Here is an 18,507-nt window from a genome sequence, read left to right as displayed (position 1 = left end):
ATATGCGTGTGTCGAATTCAATGTCCGTGAGGATAGAGACAAAATATATCGATACATAGCCTACGTTTAGAGTCAAGAAGACCACTAATTCGCTTGGAAAACGAAAGTTATTCATAGAAATACCATCGTCTAAGATGCCTGAAGGCGATCGGGAGACCGAAAAGGTCTCCCAACTCGAATCTGGTGAGTTATGCGGCATTTGAGTCGGGTGACCCATTGCTTTGCGTTGCATTTTGAACTAATTTTCCTCCCTTCTTTCGGCAGAATTGTACTTCCTTATCGCCAAATTTCTCGCCAGCGGTCCGTGTACGAAGACGTCGGAGGTAAGTAGTGTCCAATAATGGCTTTCGTTGATTCCTTTCTGTCGTTTCGCCGCTGATATTTTTCAATTTAATTGCAGGTTCTAACAGAGGAACTGGAGAGACATCAGGTAGGTAGAGATTTCACCTATTCCGTCTGTGTGTTGTGTAGCCCATCGATAAGAGCGCAAAAATATAGTTTTTGACGAAAAACAATGAAAATATCTATTTTATAGTGAAAATTGTGAATTTTTATGACATTAGCCTTTGTAACGTATTTTTACCCTTTGTTTGATAACATCATTTTATTTTACAGTTGCTGCCTGGGCGGCTAGATTGGCAGGGAAATTCGCATTGCAGAACGTTCGAAAACTTGGTAAGAAGCGCAAAACTTTCTTAACTTTGCGCAAAAGTTTGAATTTCCCTCGAAAACACCGAAAATCCCGGAAATTTTGAACTTTGTTGCTAACCACGGTTTTGGATAGTCCGGATGGAACTGTTTCGGGAAAATTCATCGTTTTGGGGCGAATGTCTTTATTTTTGTGTGAAAAAACACAAAATATATGGAAAAATTCCGTCGAAAACACATTCTGTTTGTTGGATTGAATTTGCATACGAGAGATAGAATGACATTACGTCGTGACGTCATGAGCTCTTGGATAGATCGGCCAACCGGCTCACGCTTATCACGTGAACAAGGAGAATGTAGGTTACATCGAGGTCACCTACTAGCGATGCTCTCATTGGTCAACTCATTGTAATGCTGCTCATGTTTTATTTATGAGGTTGCAGGGCACTGCTCTGTTCACATAACCTTGTGTTTATTGTTAGTCAACTCAGACTCTTAGAAAGAATGTAGAAAAAACTTAATGAAATATGTATTCAAATACAATGTTCATGCATTCTAATCCTACTTATTTACCTTTTTACTTTAAAAAAAAAATAATTCCCCTTAAAGCATATTAATGCATTTTACGCTTTTTGTTAATTTAACTAGATTGTAATTTTGATTTTTTTTTATGCACCATGAGTTACAGTTGGTCTGCGTGGCATTAGGTCTTATAATCCAAAAAGTAAAATATCAATTATTGTAAATGTGTGTATATTTGGTAAAATTATCAAATCTTACTTCATCTAAATTATCCTAAAACTGGATACCTTCTGTTATTCTAAATTTTAGAAATAGAAGTATTGAATGTTGGAAAATGAAATTGTTTCATTTGTTGATTAGTTATATTTTATTAATGATGTGGAATTAAAGAAATAAGATTGTCAGAGAACCTAATATGCTTGCATCTACAGTAACAAATGTTTCTTATATATTTATTTGTGAACAGGAACATAGTTATCCTCATGTAGCCAAAGAACATTTACTAGAAATCTGTCAAAGACTTGGTCCAATTTTAGATAAAGAAATCAAACCCAATGTTACTGGTGTTCAATCCTTACTTGGAGTCGGTAGACAGTCATTACTGAGGACAGTGCACGGTATGTACCATAAGTTCTTCAGATTTTCAATTTCTCGCTAAAATTTAGTATTGCTTATTGTTGTTGAAGTGTACTGAATTTATTTTTCATAGAAAAGAAAATTAACTCTTGAGGCCAGAAAAAAAGTTTCTGCTTAATAATTTGTTTCTAAGCTTGTGGGCTCACTCACGTTAACGTCATTCATATTTAAAGTTTTTATGGAGAAAGAAGGATGTGTTTCCAAGAAAACATGTGTATTATAATCAAAAAAGTGTCCATTTTGGTGCATTTTCCGAAGGATGCCATGTAAACACATTATTACATGCATAACTAATATTTAGAATTTTCCTATTTTTTTTATGACAACCATGTGTAGCCGTCGTAACACCAAATGTCATTTTTTTAGCATAGGTCAAGAAACAAAATTTTGATATGATGGAACGTTTCTTTCTGCCACAAGAACCAATTGTAAATTTTTGATCAATTTTTGGAGTCGTTTCACTCTTGCTGGGTTTCAAGGATTTCTGGGTATTTTTTAATGGTAGCTTTCATTTTTATTTTTTTCTCATTTTTTGTGACATCAAAAACCTAAAAATATGTACTTATAATTGGAAGACCTTTTAGAGACAGACCAGATTTTATATCCCACATTTTGATTTTTCATCTTCTGTATTTTAATCACATTTTGATTTTTCATCTGCTGTATTTTAATTTAATTTATAGATATTCGGAAATCTGAGTGGCCAGCATCAATTCACTCAGCGCTTATCTCCGGTGCCCCATTGTGTCCTCCAGTTAACTTGGCTTTTATTCCAAGTGTATGTAAGTACAAACAATGAATTCATATTAACCAGTTTTTACCACTGTTATGTTAGACTCATTCTTGTATTAGTCATCTCCATTTCAAGGCCATGAATCAGTAAATGTTCATTATGTTAATTTTATGATTCAAAATAAGCTTGGACTATTTTCAATATTTGCTCAATATTTTTGAAAAATTGATATAATTTATCAAATTCTTGAAGGATACTTTGCGTGATTGTTTTAGTCTGGAAAGTAGCATTGAAATCAGTATGGGTTTGATTCATGGGTAGATATCCTCAGGTTTTATTTTCAAAACCACTCTTAAAATTAAATTAAATAGTTTTCTTTATAATTTGTATAATGAATGATATCATGACATTTATAAATAAGCCAGTAAGATGGATTAGTATTCGATTGTAAATTGTTACACTCATGGTTATATATTTATTTATATCAAGTGCTGACTGACCTTGTGCTGTGTCTATGTTTGTAAAGTCAATATCTATGGCTATATTCTTATTTGGTACTCATTTGGTTTTAATATTTTATTAATATTTTTTTAAGCCCCACTGTCGACTTTGTCGAGCGGAGCTTATCATATGATTATCATTATTCCTCGTTCGTGTCAACTTTTTCGACTTTTTCTTGAAAACTAAAAGCCTGATTGCTTTGATACTTGGTGTATATGTACCTTGAGTAGACCTTAGATTTGTTTATTTCATGATGATGTATTTAATTCTGTAATTTTATTTTTGTCATTTTTGGTAAAAAGTGATATTTTTGACTGCTTGTTGAAAACTGCAAGTTTGATGGCTTTGATATTATACATATTATACAGGTACTTTATGTGAACCGATCTCAGATTTGTTCATTTTGTGATATCTTTAATTTTCTACCGTAATTGAAATGTGCATTGCTAACAGTTGAGCTATCTCATCCGATAGGCTGTTTGTTCAGTTTTATTTTAACTTGTAAATTTCATTAAATGGACACATTTATTGAAAATGAAGTCACTTTTCACTACTGTGTAAAAACACTAGTCTACTCTATTTGCTTTCAGGTCATGTTTTACAAGGTCGTGAGCTCTCAGGAATTGCAAGGCATGACCATCTTGTTCCCAGAAAATTTTATAATAAAGTTGCTATGCATTGTCGAACACTGGGACATCTATCTGCAGTCTACTGTGTATTATTTGACAGAACAGGCACTAGAATACTTACAGTAAGTTTTCATTTTACCTCTGACAATGATAGCATATGTGTTTACTAGTACTTATATGGTATAATCTATCCATCTATTCATATGAATTCTTATCAGATGCACTATGAGCGTCACACAATATTTTATTGAAGACATTACTTGCTATGCTGATTTGAATTAGTTGGCCATCATTTAAACTTATCACAGAATTTCCTGGCCTTTACCGTATGGTTTTATTTTAAGCTGATGCTCAAAGCAGCAGGGGAAAAAATGTACAACCGTAGTTTTCGCCCAAAAAATGTGGCAAATACCCATAAAAATGATAAATTTTTTGTCATTTGCCATTGCTTTATATGGTTAAAATGTTTTGTAATATCTCAAAATGTTGTATATGTATATAGGGAAAAAATATATACATGCAGTTATAAGATAGGTCTTAATGGGATTCCAAATGATATGAATGAATCAAAAATAATATAACACTTAAAGCAGGAGAGTCTCATCTACGCATGCGTCAGGTGGCCATAGCAAGTCATTGTTTACAAACAATAGTCTACCCATGAGTCTTTGCATTCTTAGTGTGTGTTATCATCGCTTGGGACTCAATTCCCGCACATGCGCATGTGACGACCCTCCCGCTTTAAAATAAATGAACGTGATAATCTTTTTGACCTTATTCAAAAGTGTAGCTATAACAATTTCATCTTCTTTCAAATAAGGGTGCTGATGACCACTTAGTTAAAGTATGGTGTGCCAGAGATGGAAGATTATTGTCAACATTACGTGGACATGCATCAGAAATTGCTGACATTGCAATAAATTATGAGAATACATTATTAGCAGCTGGTAGTACAGATAAAGTTATAAGAGTGTGGGATCTAAGAACCACAGCACCTGTAGCTGTCTTATTGGGACATACAGCCATGATAACAGCTCTTCAAGTAAGTCTTATTCTCATTACACAACTGTTAAAGATCTCTCAAAGTCATAGATGAAAGTGGATGAAGCTCTGGTTTCAACAATTAAAATTTTTGTAGCATCCTCTTTCATGGTGTGAACCTTTTCGTCTTAGTGTTTAATCCCATGTAGCATCTGAACAACAGTCTCTGCACAGTGCTAAGAAAGAACTCTAATATCAGCAAAAAGTCTAGATGTCATTCCAACAGCCAAGTAAAGTAATATTTATTATCAGTGAATGTAATATTTTGTGCTAGTGATATGTTTATTATCTTAATACCGAAAAGCAATATACAGAATGTATTTGTATAACCAATCAATGTTTTCTCGCTATGATTCAGTTTTGTCCTGCCGTGAAGGGATCTGTTCGATTCCTATGTTCCACTGGTGCTGATGCTACAGTATGTTTCTGGCAATGGAATGCAAGTACAAATATTTTTAAGTAAGTATCCGTCACATTGTTTCCTCTACATTAATGTAAAACCATTTATTTTCACTGGGATTTTATCTCACAATTTTGAGCATACTCACTGGGTTCTTAGCTCTCAAACTTGCCAGGGAAACAATGACTTCTATTGTCATTATATTTGTTCACATAGATTTAATTTTGCAAATTTTTCTTGAAAGCAAAAATAGTAAAATTAAAACCCAATGAATAATTAATGGTTATTTTGGAAAAAGAGGAGCGAACCCTGGAATTAATGTGTTCCTTGCTGTTTTTACGGTCTTATATAATATAAAAATATCAACTGCAGCTTGAACTTTTCTAAGACTGACAATTAAATCTGACAGCCCCTCTTTATTAGCTCCACTGTTGATAAAGTTGTGAAGATCTGTTCGTATTACTGATAAAACTACATGTATTTGGTAATCAGAAAGCATCATATAACAAGATATCATGGCAATTCAATGATACACATGCTTTTTTTCAGTTTGACATATGATAGTAATATAATTGATTTACTATGATATATGCTTGGGTAACGTTGGGATCAAAGAAAACAAAGTAACCCTATGCATACTTGGATGATACATATACTGGTATAAGGTGTTTAAAACTATCATAACATTTGTCTGTCAGTATCACTGCACATATTGTTTCTTTGTGGGTTTTTTTGTGCCGGGCGACAGTTGAATGTCACATTGAATGTCACTGTTGGCTCTCCTGACTTTTTGCATATATTGTTAATATTAACATTATTATCTGTCGTCTATGTCTCTCTTATGCTTGTAAATGCTTACTCAGTTCTATTTATTTTTTCAGTAACAGACCTTTAAAATTTCATGAAAGGTCACGAGCAGGAGCACAAATGTTATGTCAATCGTTCAGTCCAGGTGAGTACAATGTTGGTCAAGTTAATGACATTGCTGATTGTATGCAATATCCTGGTTATTGTTTATACATTGTTGGTGAAGTATGGGTGTGGATCACGTTGCTTCCATTACTGCATGTGTGTTGTGGTTACTAGTATCTTGTATTTAATGAATATTGTATTTGCACCAATTACAAGTACATAAACCTAACTTTGCATTTATTGTGTGGTTGGATTTTTTGAAAGGCAACTTATTTTGACCAGTTATTTTGCAGTAGTAATATATAAAATGACAAATATGCTGTTTCAATGGAAGCCATTATTCCAAAATCATTTAATTCAGTGTCCATTTTTGAATCTCACACCTGTGTATGCAATGTGTACGTGTTGAGTATGCGCACTCCCCTATCTTCAAAGATGGTTGTTCACTTTCATATTATACTTTTATATTTTTTTTAGTCCCCGTTCGGATGCAGTCCGAAAACGGGGACTTATGTTTTGACCTCAGTGTGTCCGTGCGTGCGTCTGGACCTGTATCATAGAAATGCCTGGACCAATCACAATCAAACTTCACACATACATCATACATGTTAGTATACATATGCACGTCAATTTGTTTCACGATCTGATTCAAGATGGCCGAATGGCGGCCATTTTTGTACTAAAAATCATCAAAATGGATGGATTTTGTTTAAACTTGGTATATATGTTGGACATTATAGGACCTCGATGCACATCATTTTGTTTTTCAGATAAGATTCAAAATGACCGACTGGCGGCTATTTTGTTTTAAAGAATTCAGTTCTGGATCCGTATCCAAGTTCAAACTTCACACACACATGGTACATCATGTCACAAATAGATATGTGCATTTGTTTCATGATCCGCTTAACAATAGCTGAATGATGGCCATTTTAAGGCCGAAAATGCATCAAAATCACGTATTTTCACAATTCCGGAACCGGATCTTAGTCATGCATTGATGGATTTTGTTCAGATTTAGTACAATGTGTTGTACATATGCAGGTGCATTTCGGTCATGATCTGCTTTGAATGTATATGTCACTCAAATATGAACGGAACGGGGACGTGTCATTGACAATGACTTGTTTTTTTGAGATTCAATCAGTTATAGAAATTTTTTAGTAGTCTTCGTAGCTTCACTAAATGGGTTATGTTTAACTTTTGTCTATTTTTTGATGTATTTTAGGTGGTACTTTTCTTGCCACTGGTAACACGGATCATATTATTCGAGTCTATTTTCTGAGTTCAGCGGGACCTGACAGATTGACAGAATTAGAAGCTCATACAGTAAGTTGTGTACCTTTAACTAATTTGCATATCATTTGCATACATAAACATAGTTTTATATAGCTCTTCTGGTCTGTGATTTTTAATTAGTTTAATAATTAATGTTCTTTTCATGTGTTGAATAGCATTTTGATATGTAATGCATTGTATACAGTGATTAATATTAATTGCGTACAAATTTTGTCTCTATAGGATCGTGTAGATAGTATTCAATTTAGCCACTCAGCAGATATTAGATTAGTGAGTGGTAGTCGTGATGGCACTGCCAGAATATGGGAATTCAGGAGACAAGAATGGCGCAATACATTACTCAATATGGCTACAAGACTACCAGGGTATGTATTTGTATTATATTTGTATTGTATATTTTATTTCACCTTAAAGTAAATACAATAGGGTACTTGCTAAATACATAATGCTTTGTCATTATGGTGTGGAACATGATAAATAGCTCAAAAAGAGCTAGTAAAACATCATGTCCCTACCCTAATTATAAACTAGTCAAATTATCAGAAATATTCTTACAAATATTCAAATGTAATGTATATAAGAATACTTAAAACTGATCAAAAATAAGTCATAAAAGTCATAAGTGACAATTGTTACATAAGTCAATTCTGGGTTATTTATTAGATACTTTTTAAGACCTTGTTTAAATGTGTATCAAGAGGTAATATTTTTTAATGACACTGGCAATGAGTTCCAGAATAAGGTACTACTATAAATTACTCTGTGTTGACTTTGAGTTAAACGTTTCCTTGCTACAAAAAAGTTTGCGTTTTCTACAGATCTTGTACTGTGCGAGTGCTGAATTGGGTCAAAATAATCTAGCACACATCTCACATGATTATTATTTTTCAGATTAAAAATTAACATTCCAGGTGCCATGGTGTTTAATATTACTTTATATTCATATGTCAAATTTAGAGAGTCATGATATCATGGAATATTGCCCATTGTAGGCTTTTCATAGAAGACTCGGTCATGTTGTCATCAAATTGTTTGTGTTGTGTACGTCACTGTGTACCATATCGAACAGGGTGTGAGATGGCGACCATCTTCTTTAGAAATTTAATTTTTCTCATTTTTAGCCTGAAGTCTAAGCATATGTGTTTTTCTAATCTATGTATAGAATTTACAATTAGGCTTCTGATAAAATGTACATTTCGGCTTCTGATAAAATGTACAACAGTTGAGTTCTTGTACTTCTGTCAGTCTAATTAGCTAATTTACACCAAAAAAATGTTCTATTTATAAGCAAGTATAAACAAATCTGTTGGAAGTAAAACATTTTTCCTGTGTTTTGTTTTACAGTCAAAGAGAACCTGTGTCAGAAGATAGTAATAAAATTGTAAAATACAAAGTGACAATGGTAGCTTGGAATACTGATGATAGTTATGTTATTACAGCAGTTAATGACCATACATTAAAAGTTTGGGATTCTTACACTGGTCGAGTCTTGCATCAACTCACGGTAATTCTGCATCCATCTCCAATAATATCTGTTTATTCACCTTTCTCCTTAACAGGACTGGTTTATTAGAGATCTCCCAAAATCAAGTTGGGTCACTCTGTTGACTACTGGGGAGAGAGAGAGATCTTCACAACAAAAATTGAATTCGACTGTACATGTTGATGACTTGTGGCACAATCGAAAATGTGGCCCCACATTCTACTGTTTCAAAATCACTTTGGAAATGTAGGATTATCTGTGTCAATGACACACCAGTGTTGCGTCTCACCAAATCTGAGTGCATTAGTGGCATGTCATATCGGTTTAAAGGACACGCTGCTCCTAAAAATGAAATTGCATGACTGACAGAACATTTACCTTTATCTTGCAGGGTCATGATGATGAAATTTTTGTACTCGAACCACATCCTACTGATCCAAGAATATTCCTGAGCGCTGGCCATGATGGTCATGTTATTCTCTGGGATCTCTGCATTGGTGCACAGATCAAAAGTTTTTTTAATTTGGTAAGATGATTTATATTATGATGTAAATAATCAGTTGAATACCTAGATATATAATGACTTAATAATGTTTTAATAATTGATATTTTTGTTTTCAGATTGAAGGCCAAGGGCATGGTGCTGTATTTGATTGTAAATTTTCACGAGATGGTAGTTTATTTTCCACGACCGATTCACATGGCCATCTAAGTATATTCGGGTTTGGTTCTTCTGATAGTTATCAAAAGGTATGTACGTTTCCATGCAAAAAAAATCTGGTGCCTTGATTAGTGATGTTGAAAACCAAACACCTGTCAATTGCGCAAGTGCATACATTACTGATACAAATGCAGTATTCATTTCCTTGTGCTCTGTATGATGTCATTAAAATCCAGGATAGATGGGTCATAGGTCAAACTCTTTAATATTGCCTGTTAGTATTATACCATATGTTACCGTAGGCAGCATATGCATTTACAATATTGTAATATTTTAATAGTATGAAACTGCAACTAAAATCATGTGTCAATCTTTAACCATCAATTTAATAAATTATATAACTAGTTGTACACTCGTATCACTTTATGTAACAACTGTTCTTAGCACATTAGATACTATAATGAATGCAATTGTCATATCCTGATTACATCCTTAGAAATGCATTTACAATATTGTAATATTTTAATAGTATGAAACTGAAACTAAAATCATGTGTCAGTCTTTAACCATCAATTTAAGGATGCTGTACACGTTTTTGGTATTGATTTTCTAAACTGATATTTTCATATAAAATATTTACTGAACCACACAAAGCTATATATTGATGGAAAGCTTATTTCACACTGGATATGAAATTGACAAGATAGTGTGTGTGTATGGACGTGTATAGTCACGTGATCTCTGTGTAAACACAGAAAGCCATTTTCGGTAAAAAATAATTGAACCAATGAATAAACAAATTTAGTGGAACATTGGCAACAAAACAGTTTTTCAGACGATGCTCACCACCATTCTGAGTTAATTGAGATATATATCGACATGATAGTTGGAGAAGAAATAATAATTTAGTTATCTTGAAAAAACAATGCGATCTGGTTCTTTCCGGTATTCAGAAATTAGAACGTAATTTCGAAACAAATAGGAAAATAGAAAAATCCCAGCGCGGCTTTAGAGGGAACATATCGAAGAGTGTCTGTGCTAAAAATTAGTATAATGCGTCCACTAAAACACAAGATCAAAGGCCTGCAGTTGCCGTGAATCGCTGTTTTGTTTCACCGAGAAAACGACAAAAACAACTAAGCAGCAACGTATCGTCCGCTAACTCAAAATCCGTTTGTCCCATGGATCAAAACAAACTCATAACGAATAGTCATGGTATCTGTCTGTCATAAGCACGCAGATGTGTGGATATGCGTGGTCGCAATTGGTTATAAAGTACGAAATTATGCTCCCGAATCCAATAGAAAACACTGTTTCACGGCGTGACAAAGCCGCGATAAAATGACGTTATGATTTACATATTCATTAATACGTTGTGGGAGGAGACACTCCTTTTCTGGAAGACTCATTACCATACATTGCCCTCCATGGAAGGTCATTCTCTTGCTCAGCTGCTGAACCAATAACCGTGGCTGAACGCACCACCAGAGTCAACTACATGTAGTTTTCTTTCCAAGATTTTTGTTTTGCGAGATGTCTCGACGAAGATCTGTATTATCTGATTTGAATGGCAATGAGGGGGATAGAAGTCACAGCGAGTGTTAAACTGAATCGGGAGATGCGATCGCTTAGGTTTAAAGTTGTCTGTCGATCGGGCGGTGAATTTTCAGTTTGTTTGCTCCATTATTATTTTGTTGATTTGTAAAATAACCTGTTCGCCATAAATCGTGTTTTCCGTTTTTTAGTTCCCAAAACTGTTGACAAAATTAGTGTGATGATTCTTTTTCCATCTTCAATGCGTAATACATAGTACCGGAACAACTGCTGGCGGGGACTACTGCCGGTATCTAACATTCAGTTCACTTTCTATATCATGTATAACAAATCTAACTTCATTGAATCCGGCAAATTATTTATTGAGAATGTGAAGATAAAGAAAAATAAAACAGGTAAAACAAGGATGCTCACACACACGCTTTTACAGCTGCTTGTCTCGGGCTTTACGTGTAGCCATGGTGTAGCCAAGTCCGGGCCCAAGTGTTTCACTTTCGACTCATTGTGGTCGGAGTCCATGACACGTAATTTGGTCACGAAAACTAAGTCTGCCATGTGCTCAAATTTTCTACCTTCTGTTTATACCTCCATGGTCTGATCAATTAAATCGTGGAAGGTACCTTCCATGATTAAATTTTCATAATAATCACTTTACATACTGTCGATGTTCTTCTCAAAATTTCCTTGCATTCGTTTTCTTTCGTCACTGTCATAGTCGACCTCAAGACTGTTTCATAGTCGACTGCTTGAAGAGTGAGAAATTCAACGAAATTAAATTTGTGGACGATCGTAAATGGCATGTGTGTAACTTGTACCTCGGACTACTAATACTTGTATTACTAGTCTGAGCTTGTACTAAATGCAAGACTGTTTATATTTGCTATGGGTGGTGACTAGTATGCAAATTATCTGTCTATTATGTCTTTGGCTGATTAATTAAAACATAGCTTTCAAAACAATGACATGTGCTTTTGTTTTTAATTAACAAAAATTGATTTTTACACCCTATAAAAACATCCAATTCACTTTTTTTCCTACTGAGTGTTTGCTCCTTGTAGTCCAGCATTGAAAAATACAAAAAAGTAGAATTTTGGGTTTCAAAGCAAAAAAAGGTGTACAGCATCCTTAATAAATTATATAACTAGTTGTACACTCATATCACTTTATGTAACAACTGTTCTTAGCACATTAGATACTATAATGAATGCAATTGTCATATCCTGATTACATCCTTAGAAATGCATTTACAATATTGTAGTATTTTAATAGTATGAAACTGAAACTAAAATCATGTCAATCTTTAACCATCAATTTAATAAATTGTATAACGAGTTGTACACTCATATCACTTTATGTAACAACTGTTCTTAGCACATTAGATACTATAATGAATGCAATTGTCATATCCTGATTACATCCTTAGAAATGCATCTTTGTGCAATAACCTATTTTAATCCTGAGTGATCTGAGAAGTATGCTCATTCAACAGTAGACCCTCATGAAAACAATGATCAGCATGTAAACTATGAAATATTACAATACAGAGTGAAAATAAAAAATAAAAACATTAAGGAAAATTAAATAATAAAAACTAAAATAACTAAAGGTCAAAAGATACAGTAGAGTTTGGCTCAAATGTTACTATGACAACTGCCATTAACTTTGTATATTATTTGAACCCAGGTGCCTACGGAGCAGTTTTTCCACACTGACTACCGACCATTGATACGTGATGCCAATAACTTTGTATTAGATGAACAAACACAGCAAGCTCCGCATTTGATGCCTCCTCCATTCTTAGTAGATGTAGACGGTAATCCGTATGCACCTGAATATCAAAGATTAGTTCCAGGTCGGGAGAATTGTAGTGATGGACAGTTAGTTCCGCAAATTGCAGTCACTGAAGAAGGTTGGTTTGTCTCACTTGGTAAATTTCAGTATCATAAATGCAAACATGTGCAACCATGTGTAGTGTGTTCACTACAATTTATGTATTGCAATGTAGGAGCGATTTAAACAAAAAATGCCAGTCGTTTTCATCCCAGTGGTTAGATTTCTGTCCTAAATGTATTTTTGTATCTGATAGCTACATGTAGTTGTTGCTGTTTTTAAAGGTGAGCCACACAACACAACAGCTTAATTCTGAATTTCTGAATTTTATAAAAGGAATATATTTATCCAAATATGGCCGAACAAGGCTGGACAAAAAATGTTTGGTCACTCATCAGGTTTCTCTTCGCATTATGAGGCTGGACGATACAAAGTATATTGTATTGCAGTACATAAAATGTGTGTCAGTCTTGAAATTTTGTAATTTATGCACCACAGAATAGAATATATGTGCTATATTCAAGATACTGAGAATGGACCTAAAACACAAGTGCTCATTGACATATTGAGTGAAAGGGCGACAAAACTTGTTTTGCTCCAAATTGTTTTTCATTACCTTTAATAATCACTTCCACTGTTTCCCATACAATGGTTACACAAGACAGGGGAGCAGTGGTTCCGATCAAAAAAATAGAAAAAAAATTGATCACTATGTGGCATCTGACATATGATTTACTTGCATCACAAAAGGTGAAATTAAAAACCCATTTCAAAAACTACATACAAACTACCCTAATGTTCAGATCATAGTTCTCTCTGAGGATTGAGTCATCATTCTGCATCGTTTTGTACAGCCAGGATCTGAGGAATGTGATGAGTAGGCTATAGAGGGCGCTAATTTGTTGATTGATTTGTTTCTACAGGTGAGCAAGAAGTGATCAGTGAGCCACTGCAAGGTGAAGTAGCTGATGTACAGCAAGACATGAATGAAGACAACCAAGCTGCTAATGTATTAGATCAGATGATTGAAAGAATGCAACAAGAACAAGATGTAGAACAGCCAGCACAACCTTTAAGTCCACCACCGAGAGTAGGACTGAGAAGAGCGGGAGATATTGAAGGTGTTCGGCAACCACATGGTGGTCCTGTCAGTCAGCAGGCGTCACAAGCTGATTTAGTTGCTTGGAGTAGAAGAGTTGTTGTTCCAGAATTACATCCGGCAATATCGAGGTAAAAATGCCTGGTTAAATGCATTATCTGAATCAACATACACTCCCCAAAAACCTGTGCAGGCTTCAACCAAGAAGTCGCATATTCTACTTTGGTAAAATGCATAGATCAGTCTCTGGCTGGGAAGAAAATCTTCAACTGTAGATATATATATTTGGTCCGTGATACAAGAGACTTAATTAGACAATGCATTGAAAACAAAATATCTTATTGTCAACAGTGGCGCATTTAAACATGCGTTGGTTATATAGAATCAAGGTGTAGTGTTGAGGTGATGATCGAATAAACCTTGGCTGGTGAAGATAGGTTCAATGCTAATCTTGTAGCCTGGGCGTCAGGGTAGTGTATCTTGTAGCCTGGGCGTCAGGGTAGTGCATCTTGTAGCCTGGGCGTCAGGGTAGTGTATCTTGTAGCCTGGGCGTCAGGGTAGTGTATCTTGTAGCCTGGTCGTCAGGGTAGTGTATCTTGTAGCCTGGTTGTCAGGGTAGTGTATCTTGTAGCCTGGTTGTCAGGGTAGTGTATCTTGTAGCCTGGTCGTCAGGGTAGTGTATCATGTAGCCTGGTCGTCAGGGTAGTGTATCTTGTAGCCTGATTGTCAGGGTAGTGTATCTTATGGTCCAGTAACTAGAAGTGTTGTTTTTTTATCGCCCAGTAACCAGTGGTAGTATACATACTTAGACTTGATAGCCATGATAATGTAAAGCTGTGTGAATTGTATAAACCATGTATAAATAATAAAGTCACTATAATTATGATTTATTCGTTTAGAACTGATGATGAAAAAAGAATACGATTTGGAGATGAGGAGTTTCATAGGTTCAAATGTGAGAAGAAAAAACGTCCAGGGCCATTTGGCTTATACAGAGTAAGTACAACATCTAAAATATAACTTTTATTATAACTGCATGTCACTATCACTTTTGACTTGTTTCCACTTGCATGCCAACAACATCAGTGCTATGTCTGTTGTAAGGGACTTCAATGGCTGTCACTTTCTTAGTTCCTGTTGAAACAAAGTTTAAAACGGGGACTAATAATCCAGTGTCCGTCCAACCTTCCGTTCGTCCAGAGTCATATTTCAGAACCCTGTGGACCATATCTGTTCATTCTTTGCATGTACCTCGTACTGTATCTGGGACATATGCACATGCAGTGGTTTACTGATTCAATCCAAGATGGCTGACTGGCAGCCATTTTGTTTTTTGAAAATTTTATGAATGCTTTGTCAGTTTATCTTCTAATTTGGTATATACATTATACATCATAGGAAACATGTCTATGATGAATCCTTTCATGCTTTGGATCAAAGATAATTAGTAAGTACTAAGTCAGTACAATTTATATTTGCATACAGACCAACTCTGCAGATTCAAGTGATAGGAGCTCTCGTAAGAAAAATAAGCGGAAGCAACCAGCACATGGATACAGAACGCGGACAGCTGTTGGTGAAGCAGTAAGAGCAAGGAGAGCCAGATACGACTCTGAATCTAATGAAGAGGTCAGTATTTAGTACGCAGCATAGTGAATCAATCATCAGAAGAAAGTACCAAATTGTGCAATGTTGATTGACCTTTTTAATTGATATAGTTTCAGCAATTTTAATAAATATTTGTTGATAACTTGCTGCATAGGTTCCAACCCCTGTCATTGTACTCTGAGACATTTGCATCTAATGGAATTTTATCATAAATGTGTATTTCAGGAAAATGAAGAAAATGGAAGTGTTGATAGTTCAGACGAAGAAGGCGTTGAGTGGGACAGTAGTTCTTCAAGTAATAGTGATTCTACAAGTGAGTACTCTGATTGGACGGAAGATGTGGGTGTCAATTTACAACCACCAAAAAGAAATAGAAAACCTAAACGTGCCGCACCCAGTTCTGGTTCAGAAGCAGAAACATCAAAATCACAACAGAAAAAGAAACAAAAGTCAAAACCAAAACGAAAAACGGTAAGCACATTAAAACTTTGAGTGATTCATCATTCAAGTGTTTTATCATTGAACCATCAGTTGACGCAAGTTGACACATGTTGAATAAGGGAATTTCATGTGTATTATACTAATCTTTTTGTACTGGATACAGATTTTGCAGTCCGATGTTGTATAGCGGAAGCACCCAAAGCTTGCTAAAGTGCATAAGCCATACAACAGGGTAGCAAAAGCCTTATCCAGTTCATAAAGGTTTTTCATACATGTTATACAACATGACCTCAAACACAAAACTTAAATGCAGCGTTTTTGTTTTCATTGACCTGGCATGAAACAGGAAATTATTGCCCTGATATGAGGGTACACTTTGTTACCTTTCAACTATCCATCCCACACCAACCAATTAGATAAAGCCTGCACTCTGCTGGCCACATCTCATCTCATCTCATCCCATCCCATCCCATCCCTACCTCTTGCTCACACTTCAATCCACCATCTGAACCCAACCTAACCCTTAATCCACCATTCTCTGGCCCACCACCTGAACCCAACTATTCCTCATTTTTACCCTCCACTTAAACCACTTAGGGTATATCTTACTCTCCAATCCACCACCTTGAATCCAACATAGTTCATGACAACCCACCTCTTAAATCCAACCCTCTCTCCACCACTGCAACTCGCCATCTGAATGAACCCAACTACCCTCTCTCCAACCCACCATATGAACCCAAATAACCCTTTCCAAACCACCACTTGAACCCAAATAACCCTTTTCATACCCACTATCCTCAACCGCCTGAACCTAACCTATTCCTCTCTCCAAACAATTACCTGAACCAAACCTCGCCCTTTCTCTGTCAAAATAATACACATAAAATAGCAATTTAGCAGTGGTTTCTGTATACTACACTAAAAACACATTTGGACATTAAAACCTCACTAAAATCATTTTGTAATATCTATAAACATTTTTCTTCTGTCACCAAATAAAATTGTATGCTACATTTTTTATTCCTTGAAATGTCAATATGAATATAAAAAAATAAGATTAATTTTTTATTTACTTTTGAGTTGCGTTCCACTTTTAATAGCCTCTAAAGATTCAATTGATGCAGAATTTTTTTTTTCAATTGGAGAAAAAAATGGATTTGACATTTGTAATCTTTGAATGTGATTACATAAAAACATTATTTAACAGTTTCCTAATTATAATTAATTTTGTTTTCTCATGCTTTAGATTAACTATTAAATATTTTATATTGGTATCTATGTCTTCCATTAAATCTAATTACTTTGTATGTATTAATAATTCTGTTATTCTTGATCTATTTTTTAACAGGATTATGTATGTTATGTTTTTCTCAGTAGTGTCTGTACAACTCCATGCACAATGTAGAGTTGTATTCTCTGTATACCTAGCTAGCTCAATGCATAGTACATGACCAATGCAGCTCCAACCCTATATACTTCATAATTGTGCATTTTTTAAAACCAAGCTTTGTTCACCCTCATTTTGCGTCCAGAAAAGCTTTCCACGACGTCATTTTTACCTGTTATGAAATCTCCAAAAGTTGCATGCATGGCTGGTGCACATTTACTTTTCAAAAATGCTGTTGTTGGCTGTGGTGTTTTTTCTCCTTGTGCTGCTTAGCAATACATTTGGGGTGCCCTGATTTGTTGTTTTCGAAGTGAGGTTTGGAGGCACAACTGAGAACTGTTGGACAAAAGAATCAGAACCTTCAACCTCCAAAACACTTGAAAATTTGGCATCAGAAAATGATGTTGCTCCAACAGACATGGCTGACCATCAATTCCTTTTTAACTGTTTTAATGGTTGGAAAATAATTTAAGGAAACCTGTGTAAACTGATTATAGAGATTTTTTAAATAAAAAAGGCAATTTCGAGCTGGAAATTTGGCTTCAGACACGTCATTTCTATAGAGAGCCGAGTGGGGGCGCCGCATGTTTTTTGCCTCATCTGACATAAACACATTATCTATCATAGCACTGTATACTGCCTACAATGTATGAATTAAAATTGGTGTGTTCTCTAAAGTTGACCTCAGAAACATATCAACACAGTATTCAGTTTATTGCAATTATCAAACCCTCCTAAAGTTGTTCTAGTTAAAATTCTCTGGTAAAATTTGCAATAGATTCCTCCAGTCCTCAGTTTGAAATCTACAAATACATTGTGTCCCATTTATGGTTCTCGTTAGTCTGTGTGTGAAGACTTACGTATATTTTATCATTCACTAGAGTGGCGGTGGACCTGTAGTGATGCGGGGCTTACACAGGAAACAAAACAGTGGTTCTGGCAGTTCACGTAACACCACAACTGTTACTACCAGCAATCCACAACAATCAACACCACGGCAACAACCTAAAAAATCATTAGCAGCATTGGCAAGGGTAACCATGACAACGTCCTTGCATTTTCATTATCACCATGCCATCATGGATAATTTACTCTCTAATCTATTGAAAAAAAGCCGTTA

At 35.1% G+C, this 18,507-nt stretch overlaps 1 protein-coding gene across 4 annotated transcripts in view; it reads left to right on the top strand.

Annotated features, from left to right (window-relative positions):
- The first annotated feature begins 5 nt into the window (after window positions 1-5).
- LOC100375865 (PH-interacting protein-like) overlaps window positions 6-18,507 on the top strand; it is a 34,589-nt gene continuing 16,087 nt past the window's right edge. For 2 of the 4 annotated variants that reach the window (XM_085505678.1, XM_006815907.3), the window contains exons 1-21: window positions 6-183; window positions 265-323; window positions 401-430; window positions 616-675; window positions 1,637-1,787; window positions 2,490-2,588; window positions 3,631-3,791; window positions 4,490-4,711; window positions 5,069-5,169; window positions 5,992-6,062; window positions 7,251-7,351; window positions 7,544-7,686; window positions 8,666-8,825; window positions 9,196-9,330; window positions 9,426-9,554; window positions 12,703-12,928; window positions 13,773-14,079; window positions 14,848-14,944; window positions 15,434-15,577; window positions 15,782-16,027; window positions 18,269-18,421. In XM_085505678.1, the coding sequence (XP_085361804.1) occupies window positions 135-183; window positions 265-323; window positions 401-430; window positions 616-675; window positions 1,637-1,787; window positions 2,490-2,588; window positions 3,631-3,791; window positions 4,490-4,711; window positions 5,069-5,169; window positions 5,992-6,062; window positions 7,251-7,351; window positions 7,544-7,686; window positions 8,666-8,825; window positions 9,196-9,330; window positions 9,426-9,554; window positions 12,703-12,928; window positions 13,773-14,079; window positions 14,848-14,944; window positions 15,434-15,577; window positions 15,782-16,027; window positions 18,269-18,421 (2,844 nt within the window). In that variant the 5' untranslated portion in view covers window positions 6-134. The remainder of the gene's footprint in view (window positions 184-264; window positions 324-400; window positions 431-615; window positions 676-1,636; window positions 1,788-2,489; window positions 2,589-3,630; window positions 3,792-4,489; window positions 4,712-5,068; window positions 5,170-5,991; window positions 6,063-7,250; window positions 7,352-7,543; window positions 7,687-8,665; window positions 8,826-9,195; window positions 9,331-9,425; window positions 9,555-12,702; window positions 12,929-13,772; window positions 14,080-14,847; window positions 14,945-15,433; window positions 15,578-15,781; window positions 16,028-18,268; window positions 18,422-18,507) is intronic. The other 2 variants (XM_085505677.1, XM_085505679.1) reach the window with 2 other exon arrangements.

This window comes from Saccoglossus kowalevskii, chromosome 11 (genome assembly GCF_978046115.1).
Source record: "Saccoglossus kowalevskii chromosome 11, keSacKowa6.1, whole genome shotgun sequence".
NCBI classification, from domain to species: domain Eukaryota; kingdom Metazoa; phylum Hemichordata; class Enteropneusta; family Harrimaniidae; genus Saccoglossus; species Saccoglossus kowalevskii.
This window is presented reverse-complemented; position numbering and strand designations above follow the sequence as displayed.